Source organism: Eriocheir sinensis, unplaced genomic scaffold (genome assembly GCF_024679095.1).
Source record: "Eriocheir sinensis breed Jianghai 21 unplaced genomic scaffold, ASM2467909v1 Scaffold1106, whole genome shotgun sequence".
In the NCBI taxonomy this organism is placed as follows: Eukaryota; Metazoa; Arthropoda; class Malacostraca; order Decapoda; family Varunidae; genus Eriocheir; species Eriocheir sinensis.
The window spans coordinates 75,001-97,500 of NW_026110415.1; the positions used below are offsets into that span (position 1 = coordinate 75,001).

Genomic DNA, 22,500 nt, shown 5'->3' on the forward strand with positions numbered 1-22,500 from the left:
CCAGAGGGAGGGAGAGAGAAAGGACGGGAGAGAAAGGACGGGAGAGAAAGGAAGGGAGAGAGAGGATGGGAGAGAGAGGAAGGGAGGGAGAAATACAAAGGGAGGGAGAGGAAGGGAGAAATACAAGGGAGGGAGAGGAAGGGAGAAATACAAGGGAGGAAGAGGAAGGGAGAATACAAGAGAGGGAGGGAGAGAGAGGAAGGAAGGGAGAGGAGGGAGAAATACAAGAGACGGAGAGGAAGGGAGAATACATGGGAGGGAGGAGAGAGAGAGAGGGAAGGAGAGAGGAGGAGGGAGAGGAAGGGAGAAATACAAGAGAGGGAGGGAGAGAGAGGAAGGAAGGGAGAGGAAGGGAGGGAGAAGAAGGGAGAAATACAAGAGAGGGAGAGGAAGGGAGAAATACAAGGGAGGGAGGAAGGAGAGAGGGAGTGAGAGAGAGGAGGGAGAGGAAGGGAGAAATACAAGAGAGATAGAAGAGAGAGATAAAAGGGAGAAGATAGGAGTTGGATACGGATAGCCATGTGATAGCTATAAGGAAAGTAAGCGATATAAGGCTGGGAGAAAGACAGGAGATGCAAGGAAAATGGAAGGAAGATGGGAGATACAGAAAGGGAGATAAAAGAAGCAAAATAGAAGAAGAAAGGAGAAAGAGATTAGATACGAAAGGAAGATAAAAGCAAAATAGAAAAAGAAAGGAAAAAGATAGATAAGGAAAAGACGAGGAAGATGAGAGGTAGAAAAAGGAAGATAGAAGAAGCAAAATAGAAGAAGAAAGGAGAGAGATTAGATACGAAAGGAAGATAAAAGCAAAATAGTAAAAAGAAAGCAAAAAGATAGGAGATAAGGAAAAGACGAGGAAGATGGGAGATACAGAAAGGGAGATAAAAGAAGCAAAATAGAAGAAGAAAGGAGAAAGAGATTAGATACGAAAGGAAGATAAAAGCAAAATAGAAAAAGGAAAAAGATAGATAAGGAAAAGACGAGGAAGAAGGGAGGTAGAAAAGGGAAGATAGAAGAAGCAAAATAGAAGAAGAAAGGAGAAAGAGATTAGATACGAAAGGAAGATAAAAGCAAAATAGAAAAAGAAAGGAAAAAGATAGATAAGGAAAAGACGAGGAAGATGAGAGGTAGAAAAAGGAAGATAGAAGAAGCAAAATAGAAGAAGAAAGGAGAAAGAGATTAGATACGAAAGGAAGATAAAAGCAAAATAGAAAAAGAAAGGAAAAAGATAGATAAGGAAAAGACGAGGAAGATGAGAGGTAGAAAAAGGAAGATAGAAGAAGCAAAATAGAAGAAGAAAGGAGAAAGAGATTAGATACGAAAGGAAGAATAAAGCAAAATAGAAAAAGAAAGGAAAAAGATAGGAGATAAGGAAAAGACGAGGAAGATGAGAGGTAGAAAAGGGAAGATAGAAGAAGCAAAATAGAAGAAGAAAGGAGAGAGATTAGATACGAAAGGAAGAATAAAGCAAAATAGAAAAAGAAAGGAAAAAGATAGGAGATAAGGAAAAGACGAGGAAGATGAGAGGTAGAAAAGGGAAGATAGAAGAAGCAAAATAGAAGAAGAAAGGAGAAAGAGATTAGATACGAAAGGAAGAATAAAGCAAAATAGTAAAAAGAAAGGAAAAAGATAGGAGATAAGGAAAAGACGAGGAAGATGAGAGGTAGAAAAGGGAAGATAGAAGAAGCAAAATAGAAGAAGAAAGGAGAGATATTAGATACGAAAGGAAGATAAAAACAAAATAGAAAAAGAAAGGAAAAAGATAGATAAGGAAAAGACGAGGAAGAAGGGAGGTAGAAAAAGGAAGATAGAGGAAAGAAAGAAAAAGAAAACGGTAGGCTAGTGTATAGTTCCGCGGGGGCACTTAAGGAAACACGAGATGACACACTATGGCCCACCAGGTATCACACACACACACACACACACACACACGAGAGAGAGAGAGAGAGAGAGAGAGAGAGAGAGAGAGAGAGAGAGAGAGAGAGAGAGAGAGAGAGAGAGAGAGAGAGAGAGAGAGAGAGAGAGAGCTGACTTGATATATGAAGGAATAAGGTGTTACATGAATTTAATAAGGGGTGACTCAGCTATAATGCAGAATAGAATAAAGGGGTTAAAAATAAATATATACAAAAGCAGACATCAGGAGAGACTAATAGAAAATGGAAAAAAAAAAAAAATGAATGGGTGATAACTTGAATGGATTTGTGAAGTTTCTGTGGATGATTTGACTTTGTACTTACGTTTTCAGAGTTAGTAGTTAGTAGTATAGTTAGTTAGTAGTGCAAGATTTTCACAGATTTAAGTATTGTTACACACTCAGGCGTAAGAAAAAGTGATATACAAAGAAAAATCAACAAAACTAATTAACCACGCCTTGAAAACAGGTAAAAAAAAAAAAAAGACTATATATCAGACACACTCTTGTTGATGAGGACTAATATGACGTACGATAATTATGTGTGTACGGTACGATAATTGTAAGTGTGTACGACAATTATAAGTGCGTACGATAATCTAAGTGTGTACAATCATTATAAAAGTGTACGATAATTATAAGTGTGTACGATAATTATAAGTGTGTACGATAATTTATAAGTGTGTTCGATAACTATGTAGACAATTACTTTTTAAAACACTTATATATATGGAAGAGTTCTATTTTTCGTATTAATTAATGTTATCTCAATGCTCAACAATCTCTCTCTCTCTCTCTCTCTCTCTCTCTCGAGCCCATAGTCTACCTTCTTTTGTGACAGATAGAGAAAAAAAAAGAAAACAGAATAAAAGGAAAAAATCACCTTGTCCCTTTGTTCCTTTGGGCAGTTGTAGAACTCTCTCTCTCTCTCTCTCTCTGTATCTTCCTTCTTGCTTTTAAATTTTCTTCTTCTTTTTCCTATTGCAATCTCTCTCTCTCTTTCATTACCTCATTTTCCAGTTACTTTGATGTAGCTAATAAAAAAATGACAAAAATGATAATAATAATGATAATATTAATAATAATAATAATAATAATAATAATAATAATAATAATAATAATAATAATAATAATAATAATAATTTCTACTCCTGTTCTTATCTTCCTTTTTTATCAGTCTCTTCACCTGCCTTCTTAAACACACCTGCCTCCTCCTCCTCCTCCTCCTCCTCTATCAGTCGTCTTCAGAATGTTCTTCCTCTACAAACCTGTTGCGCTTCCTCTTCCTCCTCCTCCTCCTCCTCCATCTGTCATCTATACACACCTGTTGCTCTTCCTCCTCCTCCTCCTTCATTTGTCTGCTGTCTAACCTCCTCCTCCTCCTCCTCCTCCTCTTCCTTCATTTGTCTTCTATATCCAAACCACTACATCCTCTTCCTCCTCCTTCTCCCTCCTCCTCCTTATCCCTCCTCCTCCTCCTCATCATCTAACTGTCCTCTTTCTCCTCCGTCTGCCCTCTCTCTCTCTCTCACACACACCCACACCTGAGCGAGCGAGAGAGAGAGAGAGAGAGAGAGAGAGAGAGAGAGAGAGAGAGAGAGAGAGAGAGAGAGAGAGAGAGAGAGAGAATGACTGAACATGTGTGAAAGATTAAAAGAGATTTTCATCACCATCACCACCACTCACAAGACTACGCTTCAACGCAAAAAAAAAAAAAAAAAAAAAAAAAATCACAACCAACCACGGAATCTCTCTTTTTCTCACCACCACCACCAAAGAGGAGATCAGTCGGGTTATAATGTGTGTTTCTTTAGGTTCATGGTACAGAGGAAGGGTCACACTACCACCAGGGTCACAAAATTATCCCTGGAAATGCCCAAAACTCCCATGAAAGCCTAGTCAAATGTGTGTTTCTTTAGGTTCATGGTACAGAGGAAGGGTCACACTACCACCAGGGTCACAAAACTATCCCTGGAAATGCCCAAAACTCCCATGAAAGCCTTGTCAAATGTGTGTTTCTTTAGGTTCATGGTACAGAGGAAGGGTCACACTACCAGGTCTATGTCTCCCTCCATCTTAGGCTACAGTATAGAGTAGAGGATGATTGCAAGTGATATTTTTGTAGCCATATTGCAAGCTCTTCTTCTTCTTCTTCTTCTTCTTCTTCTGTCGAGGAAGAAGCTAAAAGAACAAGGGGTGGAGAAAAGGGAGAGAAGAAGAGAAGTTGAGGAAAAAAGAAGATAGAAAAAAGAAAAAACAACAACAACAACACTCACCTGATGATTTTCCGCCGCTCATTAGGGTGGTAGGTGTCGGCTATCTCCGGGTCCACTTGACGGAGACGCTGGTAGAGCTCCTGGGTGGGGGTGTCTGTCTCCTGCCACACCGTCAACCCACCACCAATATCACCACCAATATCACCACCACAATCTTTCTCACTTAAAACTCCGTCGCCACTTTCACGGACGCCACTTTCACCACCATCATCACCACTGTCCTTGTCACTTAAAACTCCATCACCACCACTTTTGACATCACTTTTATGGGCGACACTTTCACCACCATCACTTAAAACTCCATCGTCACTTTTGATATCACTTTTACGGACGCCACTTTCACCACCATCACTTAAAACTCTATCGCCACTTTTGATATCACTTTCCTGGACGCCACTTTCATCGCCATCGCCACCACTAACACGCACACTTTCCTCATTTTCCTGGTCATGATCTTTTCCTTCGTCCGTTTCCTTTCCCTCACTTTCACTGCGTCCCGTCACTCTCTCGCCGTTTTCTGCGTTGCGATGGTGAGTGGTGACGTTCCTTCCACCCTCACCACCAACATCATCATCACTCACACGACTTCGCTTCGACGCAAAAAACCCATCACCACTAACCACAGAATCTCTCTTTTTCTCCCCACTACCACCTCCACCACTATACAGCTCCTTATCCCTCTCGTAAACCAGCTTCCCGTCGCTCCCCTTCGGCACCCCATCGATCAGGACATGCCAAAGGAGGCTCTCGATGTAGTAGTTCGTGCCGCCTACAATCACCGGCACTTTGTCCTCTGCCAGCAGTCGCTCCACCACGGGCAGGGCGGCGTTGCGGAAATCAGTGACGGTGAAGCGAGATAAGGGGTCGAGGAAGCCGAGGATGTGGTGTGGGGCTTGGGCGGCCTCCTCGGGTGTGACCTTGTTGGTGATGATGTCCAGCCCCTTGTACACCTGTGGGGGAGATGACGAGGGTGGTGAGGTAAGGTCAGGAACATATATATTTTTTTTTTACAGCTAAGGAGACAGTTCAAGGGCGTAAAGAAAAATATATATAAAAAAAAAGCCTGCTAGTCAAAGGAGTGTCCAAAAAGAGAGGTCAATTTCGGGAGGAGAGGTAAGAAGGACGATAGGAGAGAGGAGTGGAGAGAAGAGGAAACAGAAAATGGAGAAAAGAAAGAGATGGAGAAAGGTGAAAATCAGAAAATGTAGAGAAAAGAGGTGAGGAAGAAGATAGGAGAAAGGAGAAAAAGGAGAGAAGAAGAGAAGGTTAGGAAGAAGGATAGGAGAAAGCAGAAAGGAGAGAAAAGGAAAAGGAAAACTAAGAAGAGAAAGAAGTGGAGAAAAAGAGAAAAAAGAGTGAGAAGAGAGAAGATAGGAGAAAGGAGAGAGAGAGAAGGAGAAAAAGAAAACTGAGAGGAGAAAGGAGAGAAGAGGAAAAAGAAAACTAAGAAGAGAAAGGGACGGAAAAAGAGAAAACGGAGAGAAGAAATATACTAAATTATGACTCTGTAAAGGAAGTATAAGTGGACATAGGCCTACACCTGCCCTCAGCGCTCATCTCCGCCTCTCGTAACCTTGAATTTTCACCCATATCTCCCATTTTGAACTCATATTTTGAAGCCTATAGTGATTTTAATGGGGGATGGGAATGGAAACAAGAGTGGCGACGAGGAGGGATTAGAAACACATTAAGCGGTCTGCCGTTTTTATAATGTTGACCAAATCGTGTTTTGAAATACTGGCTGTGGATTTCCGCCAAAAAGACATCATCAAGCTACAGGAGTGGAGCAAAAAGTGGCTGCTACAATTTAATGAGGGAAAATATAAAGTCCTGCACCTTGGGAGGGGATATCCAGCACACCAATACCACAGGGAAACACTCCACTATCCACCACAGAGGCAGAGAAAGACTGGGGAGGATAGGTTACCAGGCTACCAGTGAAGGCCAAATCCGTGCCAGACTCTACATGCCCCACGCTGGCCGAGTTCAACAGAAGAATTGCACAACTACATTTACCAAACATATCACACTAACACTGACGCATACAAGCACTCATACTTTCTACGCACCATACGTGACTGGAACAACCTTCCTCATCAGATTTTAGACTGCGGTACAATAGACTCATCCAGAAAACAAATACACACGCACTTGTCACCACAACACACCAACACTAACAACTACACTTCATTCACTTCCCCCCCCTGCACACCCGGCTCCCCCGTCCCCCCAACAGCCAACACAAGTATGCGTGTTATGTGCCTGAAAGGTGTCCTGCGCATCATATATCCAGATCCAGGCTTTTTTGTTGCTACATTGTTTTAGTGTCCCTTGAGCTGCCTCTCTTGCTGTAAAAAAAAAAAAATAAGTAAGTAAAAAAAAAAAAAATAAATAAATAAATAAAAAAATAAATAAAAAAAAAGGCCTAGGAATGACTCGCTATACGGTTGCATTTCCTTGACTTGCTCCACCACACATTGCAGCAGGAATTCAGGTGCCGCCGGAAACAGAATGCTGCCTCAACGGTTTAGTCGCCACTTTTACCTCGTGTGTGACTGGGGGGAAAAAAATTTGATGTGTTTATTAGAGAAAAAAATTATGCCGGAGCCAGAATGGCCTAACTATCATCACTTTTATCAGTTTTCAGGTGATAACTTTGTGCCCTGTCCGTCCAGTGATGGCCCAGATTGACTTGAAAGTTAATATGTTTTGGTGAATAGTAACCTAACTATCCCAACGAAAATGGTGCCCTGTTGCCACTGAAACAGCAAACTATCACCAGATACTAAAGTAGGTTCACTTAAGCTAGATTCCTGGCGCCTAGGCAGGTTGGTAAGCTTGCAGCTGATTGGCTGCACTGCTCTCTCACAGACACTCATGTTGGACCACATCTTGCATGCTCTTGTGAGACATGTTTCTATATTATATGCCATAGCTCAACTCACATACGAGATAGCCAGTTTTGGTTGACACCATCAGACTCAGCAGTGACTGTAGAATCAAATATTGTAAAAACTCGACAAAACAAATAAGAAAACGGTATTACGATGAGTTGAACTGTGAAGATGTTAAAAAAATGTTTATAACATGTTTTAATTATGCTCACTATATTCAACAGTTGTCCATTGACTGCAGAAATATATTATTACGTTACGTAGGAAAATCTCTCGTGAACACAATGGTGTGATCAGAATGCAGATGAAGCTCCACATATTGAAAACACAGGGTTATTTATAGCAACATGTCACTTGCCCCAACCATCACGGCGCGCACGACACTCATTTTTTTAACATAATCACGCAGCGTGTCGTGCACGCCGTGATGGTTGGGGCGAGTGACATGTTGCTATAAATAACCCTGTGTTTTCAATATGTGGAGCTACACCTCATATCATATATCCTGATTTCTGAGCCTGGAACCTTCACAGCCACACCGAGAACGTCATGTAATTATAGATACTGCCAAAACTGTTAATCCTTCATGGTGGTGGATAAGAGTTAGTGATCAGAAGCCAGGAAATACGAGTCAGGAGTTGGATAATGTGTCACCCCTGGCAGCGAACACCAACTTCCATGCACCCTAATTCAATACCCCACCTTAACCCGGTAGCAGAGACGGGCCAAATTTGTAGCTTTACCGTGTAGTAGCGACGGGCCAAATTTGTAGCTTTACCGTGTAGTAGCGACGGGCCAAATTTGTAGCTTTACCGTGTAGTAGTGACGGGCCAAATTTGTAGCTTTACCGTGTAGTAGCGACGGGCCAAATTTGTAGCTTTACCGTGTAGTAGTGACGGGCCAAATTTGTGGCTTTACCGTGTAGTAGTGACGGGCCAAATTTGTAGCTTTACCGTGTAGTAGTGACGGGCCAAATTTGTAGCTTTACCGTGTAGTAGTGACGGGCCAAATTTGTAGCTTTACCGTGTAGTAGTGACGGGCCAAATTTGTAGCTTTACCGTGTAGTAGCGACGGGCCAAATTTTTGCCATAATATAATCCCAAAAATAGATGATACATAGACTGATCACAAACGCATTTCTATATTATGAAATGGTTTGTGTGAGTGATGATTTTTACTCATTTTTCTCGCTTAGAGGGAAGGGCCTTTAAGAAACATGATCCCCGCAGCTACTGGGTTAAAATATCTGATGAACCTTATGTCAGCTGAATAAGTCATTACCTCATAAAATAGTCACCGAAGTAATTTTTAAGCGATTTCCAGGTTTTTGTCAACATCAATTTTCAAACATGACGCCCATTTTTGTATAGTTGCCTTCGCCATTCAGGATTTGAGTGTTCTAGAATTGGCCTTTTCATTTCTACCTAAATCTTAACCCGGTAGCAGCGACGGGCCAAATTTGTAGCTTTACTGTGTAGTAGCGACGGGCCAAATTTGTGGCTTTACCGTGTAGCAGCGACGGGCCAAATTTGTGGCTTTACCGTGTAGCAGTGACAGGCCAAATTTGTGCCATGATATAAACCCCCCAAAATACCTGATACATAAACTGATCGCAAATGCTTTGATATATATTATGAAATGGTTTGAGTGAGTGATGATTTTTTTTTTTTTTCTCACATAGAGGGACCATTACGAAACATGATCCCCGCTGCTGCTGGGTTAAGGAAAATGAGATGATTACAGTCTTTTTCTGATTTCCTGAGAAGTAGAAGATAATGACTTAGGCGGTTTGTTGACGAAGGTGACGATATGACAAAATACAACTTGAATATCTTGTTATGTACACCTGTAGGGGCTTGTGTGTGTTTCTGTGGGACACTGATGCGGCGACACTCCCACACCACCTGAACCCTTCCCCAGCCTTGATTGGTGAAACTATAGAATTACACCCATTTCTTGCATGTATTGATTGGTAAAACTATAGAATTACACCCATTTCTTGTATGTATTGATTGGTAAACTATACAATTACACCCATTTCTTGTATGTGTTGACTGGTAAAACTATAGAATTACACCCATTTCTTGTATGTATTGATTGGTAAAACTATAGAATTACACCCATTTCTTGTATGTATTGATTGGTAAACTATACAATTACACCCATTTCTTGTATGTATTGATTGGTAAACTATAGAATTACACCCATTTCTTGTATGTATTGATTGGTAAAACTATAGAATTACACCCATTTCTTGTATGTATTGATTGGTAAAACTATACAATTACACCCATTTCTTGTATGTATTGATTGGTAAACTATAGAATTACACCCATGTCTTGTATGTACTGATTGGTAAAACTATAGAATTACACCCATTTCTTGTATGTATTGATTGGTAAAACTATACAATTACACCCATTTCTTGTATGTGTTGACTGGTAAAACTATAGAATTACACCCATTTCTTGTATGTATTGATTGGTAAAACTATAGAATTACACCCATTTCTTGTATGTATTGATTGGTAAAACTATAGAATTACACCCATTTCTTGTATGTATTGATCGGTAAAACAATAGAATTACACCCATTTCTTGTATGTATTGATTGGTTAAACTATACAATTACACCCATTTCTTGTATGTATTGATTGGTTAAACTATAGAATTACACCCATTTCTTGTATGTATTGATTGGTTAAACTATACAATTACACCCATTTCTTGTATGTATTGATTGGTTAAACTATACAATTACACCCATTTCTTGTATGTATTGATTGGTTAAACTATACAATTACACCCATTTCTTGTATGTGTTGACTGGTAAAACTATAGAATTACACCCATTTCTTGTATGTATTGATTGGTAAAACTATAGAATTACACCCATTTCTTGTATGTATTGATTGGTAAAACTATAGAATTACACCCATTTCTTGTATGTATTGATCGGTAAAACAATAGAATTACACCCATTTCTTGTATGTATTGATTGGTTAAACTATAGAATTACACCCATTTCTTGTATGTATTGATTGGTTAAACTATAGAATTACACCCATTTCTTGTATGTATTGATTGGTTAAACTATACAATTACACCCATTTCTTGTATGTAATGTCGGAATTGAAGGAGATGGGAAAAAATATTACAAGCATTACCACCTCCTCTTGTAATCCCATATGCCTCCTCTTGTAAGCCCATATGCCTCCTCTTGTAATCCTATATGCCTCCTCTTGTAATCCCATATGCCTCCTCTTGTAATCCTATATGTCTCCCCTATTTCATGTTATCATAGCCAATAAGTGACATGTAAGCAACCATTCAAGAACCTAAACACCAAGACAGTCCTGTGCATTGCTTGGAAATAGAGGAAAAGGAAAAATTCAGTCGACAATTCACTCATCTCCTGTCATTACCGCATTTTCTACCCTTTATACTTCCCTTATTTCAAGTTATCACAGCCAGTAAGCAACATGTAAGCAACCATTCTAGAACCTAAACACCAAGGTAGTCCTGTACGTTGCTTGGAAATAGAGGAAAAGGGAAAAATCAGTTGAAAATTCACTCATCTCCAGCCATTACTGTCTTCTACCCTTTATATCTCCCTTATTTCAAGTTATCACAGCCAGTAAGCAACCATTCTAGCACCTAAACACCAAGACAGTCCTGTGCGTTGCTTGGAAATAGAGGAAAAGGGAAAAATCAGTTGACCATTCACTCATCTCCTGTCATTACTGCATCTTCTACCCTTTATACCTCCCTTATTTCATGTTATCACAGCCAGTAAGCAACCATTCTAGAACCTAAACACCAAGACAGTCCTGTGCGTTGCTTGGAAATAGAGGAAAAGGGAAAATTCAGTCGAAAATTCACTCATCTCCTGCCATAACCGTGTCTTCTTCCCTTTATATCTCCCTTATTCCACGTTATCACAGCCAATAAGCAACATGTAAGCAACCATTCTAGCACCTCACCACCAAGAAAGTCCAGTACATTGCTTGGAAATAGAGGAAAAAGGAAAAATCAGTCGAAAATTCAATGACTATTAACTACATTTATGTCTCCTTTATTTCCCTTCAGCAGAGCAAATATATGGCATCAGACAAATGAACCTAGTAACCACATGTCTAAAAAAGCACCACACAGCCTTAATATGGAGGAAAAAAGGAAAATCACCAGAGAACTCCATCCATTCCTCCCGTCGCTCCCTCCTCACCCACCCTTCATATCTCCCTTATTCCACGTTAATACAGATGATGAGTGACGTCTAAGCAACCATTCTAGCACCAAAGCACCAAAAAAGAACCGTAACTAACTCTGATATTAAGGAAAAAGGTAAAATTAGTCGATAACTCCTTCCTCTCCCTCCTCACCCACCCTTCATATCTCCCTTATTCCACGTTAATACCGATGATAAGTGACGTGTAAGCAACCATTCTAGCACCTGAACACCAAAACAGAATCATTACTAACTTTGAAATTGAGGAAAAGGGTAAAATCAGTCGACAACTCCTTCCTCTTCCTTCTGTCACTCCCTCCTCACCCACCCTTCATATCTCCCTTATTTCACGTTAATATCGATGATAAGTGACGTGTAAGCAACCATTCTAGCACCTGAACACCAAAACAGAACCATTACTAACTTTGAAATTGAGGAAAAGGGAAAATCACCAGAGAACTCCATCCATTCCTCCCGTCGCTCCCTCCTCACCCACCCTTCATATCTCCCTTATTCCACGTTAATACCGATGATGAGTGACGTCTAAGCAACCATTCTAGCACCTGAACACCAAAAAAGAACCATTACTAACTCTGATATTAAGGAAAAAGGTAAAATCAGTCAACAACTCCTTCTTCTTCCTCCTGTCACTCCCTCGTCACCCACCCTTCATATCTCCTTTATTCCACATTAATACAGATGGTAAGTGACGTCTAAGCAACCATTCTAGCACCTGAACACCAAAAAAGAACCACACCTAAGACTGAAATTGAGGAAGGGGGTAAAATTAGTCGATAACTCCTTCCTCTCCCTCCTCACCCACCCTTCATATCTCGCTTATTCCACGTTAATACCGATGATAAGTGACGTGTAGGCAACCATTCTAGCACCTAAGCACCAAAAAAGAACCACACCTAAGACTGAAATTGAGGAAGGGGGTAAATTTAGTCGATTACTCCTTCCTCTTCCTCCTTTCCGACGCCCCCGCCCAAGCACATGGCTGAGACAATGGACCTCACTTAAAACACTTATATTACACAAATCCGTCGATGAATCCACCTTTTCCTCCCTCAAATAGAAAGAGGAGACAATTAAGAAGGCGTGGACGGCGTAAAGTCCCTAGGAAATAAACATAAATGATAAAAAAACGTGAAAATAAAACCACTTCCACCACCATCACCACCGCATGGCTGAGACAATGGAAGACAGAAAAACGCGAATATTCCACAAATCCGCCGATGAATCCACCTTTTCCTCCCTCGCATGGAAAGAGGAGACAATAAAGAATACACAGACGGCGTAAAATCCATAAGAAATAAATATAAAGGCTAAAAAAACGGAAAAATAACAGCACCTCAACCACCATCACCACCGCATGGCCGAAACAAAAACACGAATATTACAATAATCCTCCAATGCACAACCTTCTTCTCCCTCACATCGAAAGAGGAAGTAATGTAGAATACACAGCCGGCATAACATCCCTGGGAAACAAATATAAAAGCTAAAAAAAACGGAAAAATAACAGCAACTCAACCAACATCACAACCGCATGGCCGACACAAAAAACGCGAATATTAGAATAATCCTCCCATGCACCAATTTCTCCTCCCTCACATATAAAGAGGAAGGAATGCAGAATACACAGCCGGCACAACATCCCTGGGAAACAAATATAAACCCCCCAAAATCGTAAAAATAACACCCCCTCCACCACCAACCGGCCGCTATCCCCGAATTTCACACCCTATTTCTTGGTTCTCCTTCACCTCACCTGCATGGAGTCGGCGCTGATTATTTCTCCTTTGAATCTCGTTGCTAATTCCAAGGCGAGCTTTGATTTCCCCGTCCCCGTGGCGCCCAAAACCACGATTATAGGGAGGCGGGCGGCGCGCGCTGGGCCCAGGACGGAGGCCATGTTGACTGTCCCAGCTGATCCTTTATGGGGGGGATACGAGGCTATTTATTATTGTACACCATCTCAAACTTTATATTAACAGTTGAAAGTTAGTTTGTTATATCTATTTTTATTTGTTGTTAAGGTTTTCTGGGTTAATTTTATTTTTCCTCATATTGGGTTAGAGATACGAGTCTACTCAATATCATAACATTTGGTAAACTTTATATTAAGAGACATAATATACTGATCTTTAGTGTTATTTCTTATCAAGTTTTATTTTGTGGGCTAGTTTTTAGTTTCTCCGATGTTTGGTATATTGTTATGAACGATTATTTTAACTCTAATATATCCTAGAGTACTTCAAGCAAGTTATATTTAATTCATCATATCAAATTCACTTTTACCATGTTCTTCTTAATTAATTTTGCTTTCTCTAATATTATAATCATTTACATTCTGATATTAATGAATTTTGCAGTAAGTAAAGATTTTAAAGCCTCTGACAACGCCTCCTAGTGACCGAAATATTGGACTAAAATAGAATGTAGCCTTTATAATGCCTTTTTCGTAGTACATAACAATTTTCTCGTGATTTGATTTATGTTAAGAAGTGGTGGCGGTGAGGCGGGGCCAAGTATCACCAGAGCGTCATCAGATTGTCGTACTCAGCATATTATACTTACCGATTTCTTACCTAAAACTATCACATCCACACAAAACAACGATACTCAAGCATACTTATTCTTATATACGTTAATTATTTGTTTTACTGCGAGTTAAAAGCATAAATCTACGTTCCTAAAGCTGAACAGTTTATCGAATTTTTGAGGGAATTATCGCACATCTAACAACGCTGACCACCAGAACGAAGGGTGAGAGAGAGAACATAAGAACATAAGAACACAAGGAGCCTGCAAGAGGACGGGTGGGCTACACAGGGCAGCTCCTGAATCCCCCCACTACTCACGATGGGCGAGGTGTAGTTTCAGGGTTTACAGGCAGAGGCTTGATCCTCGTTTACCTTCGGTACGGGCGTACGCTCCAGCACCCTGCCTCCTTACAGCACCCACACCTCACTCATCACACTCATCAGAGAGAGAGAGAGAGAGAGAGAGAGAGAGAGAGAGAGAGAGAGAGAGAGAGATTTTGGTGATTTAATCTGCTCGACAGCCGCTTGGGGCCTGGGGAGCAGATGACAGCACCTTGATATTGAGGAGCAGATGACAGCACCTTGATATTGAGGAGCAGATGACAGCACCTTGATATTGAGGAGCAGATGACAGCACCTTGATATTGAGGAACAGATAACAGCACCTTGATATTGAGGAACAGATAACAGCACCTTGATATTGAGGAGCAGATGACAGCACCTTGATATTGAGGAACAGATAACAGCACCTTGATATTGAGGAACAGATGACAGCACCTTGATATTGAGGAGCAGATGACAGCACCTTGATATTGAGGAGCAGATGACAGCACCTTGATATTGAGGAGCAGATGACAGCACCTTGATATTGAGGAGCAGATGACAGCACCTTGATATTGAGGAACAGATGACAGCACCTTGATATTGAGGAGCAGATAACAGCACCTTGATATTGGGGAACAGATGACAGCACCTTGATATTGAGGAGCAGATAACAGCACCTTGATATTGAGGAACAGATAACAGCACCTTGATATTGAGGAACAGATAACAGCACCTTGATATTGAGGAGCAGATAACAGCACCTTGATATTGAGGAACAGATAACAGCACCTTGATATTGAGGAACAGATAACAGCACCTTGATATTGGGGAACAGATGACAGCACCTTGATATTGAGGAGCAGATAACAGCACCTTGATATTGGGGAACAGATAACAGCACCTTGATATTGAGGAACAGATGACAGCACCTTGATATTGAGGAACAGATAACAGCACCTTGATATTGAGGAGCAGATGACAGCACCTTGATATTGAGGAACAGATGACAGCACCTTGATATTGAGGAACAGATAACAGCACCTTGATATTGAGGAGCAGATGACAGCACCTTGATATTGAGGAGCAGATGACAGCACCTTGATATTGAGGAGCAGATGACAGCACCTTGATATTGAGGAACAGATAACAGCACCTTGATATTGAGGAGCAGATGACAGCACCTTGATATTGAGGAACAGATGACAGCACCTTGATATTGAGGAGCAGATGACAGCACCTTGATATTGAGGAACAGATGACAGCACCTTGATATTGAGGAACAGATGACAGCACCTTGATATTGAGGAACAGATGACAGCACCTTGATATTGAGGAACAGATGACAGCACCTTGATATTGAGGAGCAGATGACAGCACCTTGATATTGAGGAACAGATGACAGCACCTTGATATTGAGGAGCAGATGACAGCACCTTGATATTGAGGAGCAGATAACAGCACCTTGATATTGAGGAGCAGATAACAGCACCTTGATATTGAGGAGCAGATGACAGCACCTTGATATTGAGGAGCAGATGACAGCACCTTGATATTGAGGAACAGATAACAGCACCTTGATATTGAGGAACAGATGACAGCACCTTGATGTTGAGGAACAGATGACAGCACCTTGATATTGAGGAACAGATAACAGCACCTTGATATTGAGGAACAGATAACAGCACCTTGATATTGAGGAACAGATAACAGCACCTTGATATTGAGGAACAGATAACAGCACCTTGATATTGAGGAACAGATAACAGCACCTTGATATTGAGGAACAGATAACAGCACCTTGATATTGAGGAACAGATGACAGCACCTTGATATTGAGGAACAGATAACAGCACCTTGATATTGAGGAACAGATGACAGCACCTTGATATTGAGGAACAGATAACAGCACCTTGATATTGAGGAGCAGATGACAGCACCTTGATATTGAGGAGCAGATGACAGCACCTTGATATTGAGGAACAGATGACAGCACCTTGATATTGAGGAACAGATAACAGCACCTCGATATTGAGGAACAGATGACAGCACCTTGATATTGAGGAGCAGATAACAGCACCTTGATATTGAGGAACAGATGACAGCACCTTGATATTGAGGAACAGATAACAGCACCTTGATATTGAGGAACAGATGACAGCACCTTGATATTGAGGAGCAGATAACAGCACCTTGATATTGAGGAACAGATAACAGCACCTTGATATTGAGGAGCAGATGACAGCACCTTGATATTGAGGAACAGATAACAGCACCTTGATATTGAGGAACAGATAACAGCACCTTGATATTGAGGAACAGATAACAGCACCTCGATATTGAGGAACAGATGACAGCACCTTGATATTGAGGAGCAGATAACAGCACCTCGATATTGAGGAGCAGATAACAGCACCTCGATATTGAGGAGCAGATGACAGCACCTTGATATTGAGGAACAGATAACAGCACCTCGATATTGAGGAACAGATGACAGCACCTTGATATTGAGGAGCAGATAACAGCACCTTGATATTGAGGAACAGATGACAGCACCTTGATATTGAGGAACAGATGACAGCACCTTGATATTGAGGAACAGATAACAGCACCTTGATATTGAGGAACAGATGACAGCACCTTGATATTGAGGAACAGATAACAGCACCTTGATATTGAGGAGCAGATAACAGCACCTTGATATTGAGGAGCAGATAACAGCACCTTGATATTGAGGAGCAGATAACAGCACCTTGATATTGAGGAACAGATAACAGCACCTTGATATTGAGGAGCAGATAACAGCACCTTGATATTGAGGAACAGATAACAGCACCTTGATATTGAGGAACAGATAACAGCACCTTGATATTGAGGAGCAGATAACAGCACCTTGATATTGAGGAACAGATAACAGCACCTCGATATTGAGGAGCAGATGACAGCACCTTGATATTGAGGAGCAGATGACAGCACCTTGATATTGAGGAACAGATAACAGCACCTCGATATTGAGGAGCAGATGACAGCACCTTGATATTGAGGAGCAGATGACAGCACCTTGATATTGAGGAACAGATAACAGCACCTCGATATTGAGGAACAGATGACAGCACCTTGATATTGAGGAGCAGATAACAGCACCTCGATATTGAGGAGCAGATAACAGCACCTTGATATTGAGGAACAGATAACAGCACCTTGATATTGAGGAGCAGATGACAGCACCTTGATATTGAGGAGCAGATGACAGCACCTTGATATTGAGGAGCAGATAACAGCACCTTGATATTGAGGAGCAGATAACAGCACCTCGATATTGAGGAGCAGATGACAGCACCTTGATATTGAGGAGCAGATGACAGCACCTTGATATTGAGGAACAGATAACAGCACCTTGATATTGAGGAACAGATAACAGCACCTTGATATTGAGGAGCAGATAACAGCACCTTGATATTGAGGAACAGATGACAGCACCTTGATATTGAGGAACAGATGACAGCACCTTGATATTGAGGAACAGATGACAGCACCTTGATATTGAGGAACAGATAACAGCACCTTGATATTGAGGAACAGATGACAGCACCTTGATATTGAGGAACAGATAACAGCACCTTGATATTGAGGAACAGATGACAGCACCTTGATATTGAGGAACAGATAACAGCACCTTGATATTGAGGAACAGATGACAGCACCTTGATATTGAGGAACAGATAACAGCACCTTGATATTGAGGAACAGATGACAGCACCTTGATATTGAGGAGCAGATGACAGCACCTTGATATTGGGGAACAGATGACAGCACCTTGATATTGAGGAACAGATAACAGCACCTTGATATTGAGGAGCAGATGACAGCACCTTGATATTGAGGAACAGATAACAGCACCTTGATATTGAGGAACAGATGACAGCACCTTGATATTGAGGAGCAGATAACAGCACCTCGATATTGAGGAACAGATAACAGCACCTTGATATTGAGGAACAGATAACAGCACCTTGATATTGAGGAGCAGATGACAGCACCTTGATATTGAGGAACAGATAACAGCACCTTGATATTGAGGAACAGATAACAGCACCTTGATATTGAGGAACAGATAACAGCACCTTGATATTGAGGAGCAGATAACAGCACCTCGATATTGAGGAGCAGATAACAGCACCTTGATATTGAGGAGCAGATGACAGCACCTTGATATTGAGGAACAGATAACAGCACCTTGATATTGAGGAGCAGATAACAGCACCTTGATATTGGGGAACAGATGACAGCACCTTGATATTGAGGAACAGATAACAGCACCTTGATATTGAGGAACAGATAACAGCACCTCGATATTGAGGAGCAGATGACAGCACCTTGATATTGAGGAACAGATGACAGCACCTTGATATTGAGGAACAGATGACAGCACCTTGATATTGAGGAACAGATAACAGCACCTCGATATTGAGGAACAGATGACAGCACCTTGATATTGAGGAACAGATAACAGCACCTTGATATTGGGGAACAGATGACAGCACCTTGATATTGAGGAACAGATAACAGCACCTTGATATTGGGGAACAGATGACAGCACCTTGATATTGAGGAGCAGATGACAGCACCTTGATATTGAGGAACAGATGACAGCACCTTGATATTGAGGAACAGATGACAGCACCTTGATATTGGGGAGCAGATGACAGCACCTTGATATTGAGGAACAGATGACAGCACCTTGATATTGAGGAACAGATGACAGCACCTTGATATTGAGGAACAGATAACAGCACCTTGATATTGAGGAACAGATAACAGCACCTTGATATTGAGGAGCAGATGACAGCACCTTGATATTGAGGAACAGATGACAGCACCTTGATATTGAGGAACAGATGACAGCACCTTGATATTGAGGAACAGATGACAGCACCTCGATATTGAGGAGCAGATGACAGCACCTTGATATTGAGGAGCAGATGACAGCACCTTGATATTGAGGAACAGATGACAGCACCTTGATATTGAGGAACAGATGACAGCACCTTGATATTGAGGAACAGATGACAGCACCTTGATATTGAGGAACAGATAACAGCACCTTGATATTGGGGAGCAGATGACAGCACCTTGATATTGAGGAACAGATAACAGCACCTTGATATTGAGGAACAGATGACAGCACCTTGATATTGAGGAACAGATGACAGCACCTTGATATTGAGGAACAGATAACAGCACCTTGATATTGAGGAACAGATGACAGCACCTTGATATTGAGGAACAGATAACAGCACCTTGATATTGAGGAACAGATAACAGCACCTTGATATTGAGGAACAGATAACAGCACCTTGATATTGGGGAACAGATGACAGCACCTTGATATTGAGGAACAGATAACAGCACCTTGATATTGAGGAACAGATGACAGCACCTTGATATTGAGGAACAGATAACAGCACCTTGATATTGAGGAGCAGATGACAGCACCTTGATATTGAGGAACAGATAACAGCACCTTGATATTGAGGAGCAGATAACAGCACCTCGATATTGAGGAACAGATAACAGCACCTTGATATTGAGGAACAGATAACAGCACCTTGATATTGAGGAGCAGATGACAGCACCTTGATATTGAGGAACAGATAACAGCACCTTGATATTGAGGAACAGATAACAGCACCTTGATATTGAGGAACAGATAACAGCACCTTGATATTGGGGAACAGATGACAGCACCTTGATATTGAGGAACAGATAACAGCACCTTGATATTGAGGAACAGATGACAGCACCTTGATATTGAGGAACAGATAACAGCACCTTGATATTAAGGAGCAGATGACAGCACCTTGATATTGAGGAACAGATGACAGCACCTTGATATTGAGGAGCAGATGACAGCACCTTGATATTGGGGAACAGATGACAGCACCTTGATATTGAGGAACAGATAACAGCACCTTGATATTGAGGAGCAGATGACAGCACCTTGATATTGAGGAGCAGATGACAGCACCTTGATATTGAGGAGCAGATGACAGCACCTTGATATTGAGGAACAGATGACAGCACCTTGATATTGAGGAGCAGATGACAGCATCTTGATGTTGAGGAGCAGATGACAGCACCTTGATATTGAGGAACAGATGACAGCACCTTGATGTTGAGGAGCAGATGACAGCACCTTGATATTGAGGAACAGATAACAGCACCTTGATATTGAGGAACAGATGACAGCACCTTGATATTGAGGAACAGATGACAGCACCTTGATATTGAGGAACAGATGACAGCACCTTGATGTTGAGGAGCAGATGACAGCACCTTGATATTGAGGAACAGATGACAGCACCTTGATATTGAGGAACAGATGACAGCACCTTCTCATTTTTTTTCCTTTTTCTTGTCTTCCTCTTCTTCTTCTTTGCTTCCTTTTCTTCCTCTTTCTCTTTTTCCTTCTACTTTTTTTCATTCTTCCTTTTTCTTGTCTTCCTTTTCTTCCTCTTCCTCTTCTTTTCCTTCTTCCTCCTTCCCCTATATTTCTTTTCTTCCTTCCTTCTCCATCCTGTTTTCCTCTTATTCTACTTTCTATCTTCCTCTTTTCCTCTTCCTCCCTGTCTTCTTTTCTTTCTTCTTCATTCTCTACAGCTCCTCTTCATCCTTGTTGTTTTCCTTCTTTTCTTCCCCTTCCTTCCTCTTTCTCTCCTCTTCTTATCTTCTTTCCCTTCTTCCTCGGTCTTTCGCTCGAAGAAGAAGAAATGAAAAGATGATGTTGATGAGGAGAAGGAGAGGAAAAGAGAGAGAGGAAGAAAGAGAAGACAATGAAGAAGATGAACAATGAGAACAAGAACAAGCAGAAGAAATAAACGAAAAGAGAAAAAGGAGGAGGAGGAGGAGGAGGAGAAGAAAAGAAGAAAAAACAAGACAAAACAAGGACAAAAACAAACACAAGAAGACAAAATACAACACCGAGAGCTGGAAGAAGAAAAAATAAGAACCAAAACAACAACAATAAAAAAAAAGAAGACAAAATAAAACAACGAGAATTGAAAGAAGAAAAAATACGAACCAAAACAACAACAATAATAATAAAGAAAAAAAACAAGAAGACAAAATAAAACAACGAGAATCGGAAGAAGAAAAAAAACAAGAAGACAAAATAAAACAACGAGAATCGGAAGAAGAAAAAAAACAAGAACCAAAACAACAACGATGAAAAACAAACAACAACAAAAACAAATCAAAACAACAACGGGAAAAAAAATAATCCCTAAAAAAAAAAAAAAAATCCGTGAACTGGCAACTTTTTTTCACGTCTAATTTTTTTTCCTTCTGAACGGGGAAACTTTTGATGCTGATGATGATGATGATGATGATGATTATACAAGGCAGTAATAAACATTTGATGAGCCTAACCCCCTTTTCTTCACCCCTTTCCTCCCCCTCCCCTTTCAAAACCTCTCCCCCTCTTCCCCCACCAACCCCTTCCTTCACCCCTTTTCCTCTTCCCCCCTTTCAATAGCCACCCACTCCCCTCACTTCATCAACCCCTTCCTACACCCCTTTTCCTCTCCCCCCTCCCCCCCTTTCAAAAGCCTCTCCCCCCTCTTATCCCAGCAACCCCTTCCTACACCCCTTCTCCTCTCCCCCCTCCCCCCTTTCAAAACCTCTCCCCTTCTTCCTCCACCAACCCCTTCCTTCACCCCTTCCTCTCCCCACCCTCCCATCAATAGCCGCCCCTCCCTCACTTCAACACCCTCTTCCTATACCCCTTTTCCTCTCCCTCCCCATCAATAGCCTCCCTCTCCCCCAGCAACCCCTTACTACCCCCCTTTTCCCTCCCCATGTAACTGTCTACCCCATTTCCCTTAACCCATACCACCATGCAACCCCAAACTAAACCCCTTCCCCCTACCCCCTGCATTCCCCTTTTTTTTCTTTTTCTTTTCTATTTCTTTCTTCTTTTTTTTCTTTTTTTCTTCTTTCTCTTTCTTTTTTTCTTTTTCTATTTTTTTTCTTTTTTTTTGTCTTTCCTGCATTCTCTTACTATACCCCTTCCCCCTAAAAATCTACGCCCCCCCCTGGTGACGGAGATAAGAGTTACCGAGGGCTGAGAGGAAGCGGATTATCGAGTGTTTGTAACGAGGGAGACGAGTAAACAATAACTGTCGACCTTTCCTGTGTGGGGGTGTTACGCAAGGTGTGTGGGGGGCGAGGTGTGGGGGGGGGGAGGTGAGGGGGTGATGGTTACAAGAAGAATAAGGAGATGAAAAAAGTAATATGAAAGTAAGAAGAGAAGGAGGAGG

At 41.3% G+C, this 22,500-nt stretch overlaps 1 protein-coding gene across 1 annotated transcript in view; it reads right to left on the reverse strand.

The window, feature by feature from the left end:
• LOC126989232 (tRNA dimethylallyltransferase-like) overlaps nucleotides 1-13,251 on the reverse strand; it is a 70,611-nt gene extending 57,360 nt beyond the window's left edge. The window contains exons 1-2 of the mRNA XM_050847866.1: nucleotides 13,087-13,251; nucleotides 4,192-5,141 (exon numbers count right to left, since the gene is read on the reverse strand). Of these exons, the coding sequence (XP_050703823.1) occupies nucleotides 4,192-5,141; nucleotides 13,087-13,230 (1,094 nt within the window). The 5' untranslated portion in view covers nucleotides 13,231-13,251. The remainder of the gene's footprint in view (nucleotides 1-4,191; nucleotides 5,142-13,086) is intronic.
• Between the last annotated feature and the right edge of the window lie 9,249 nt (nucleotides 13,252-22,500).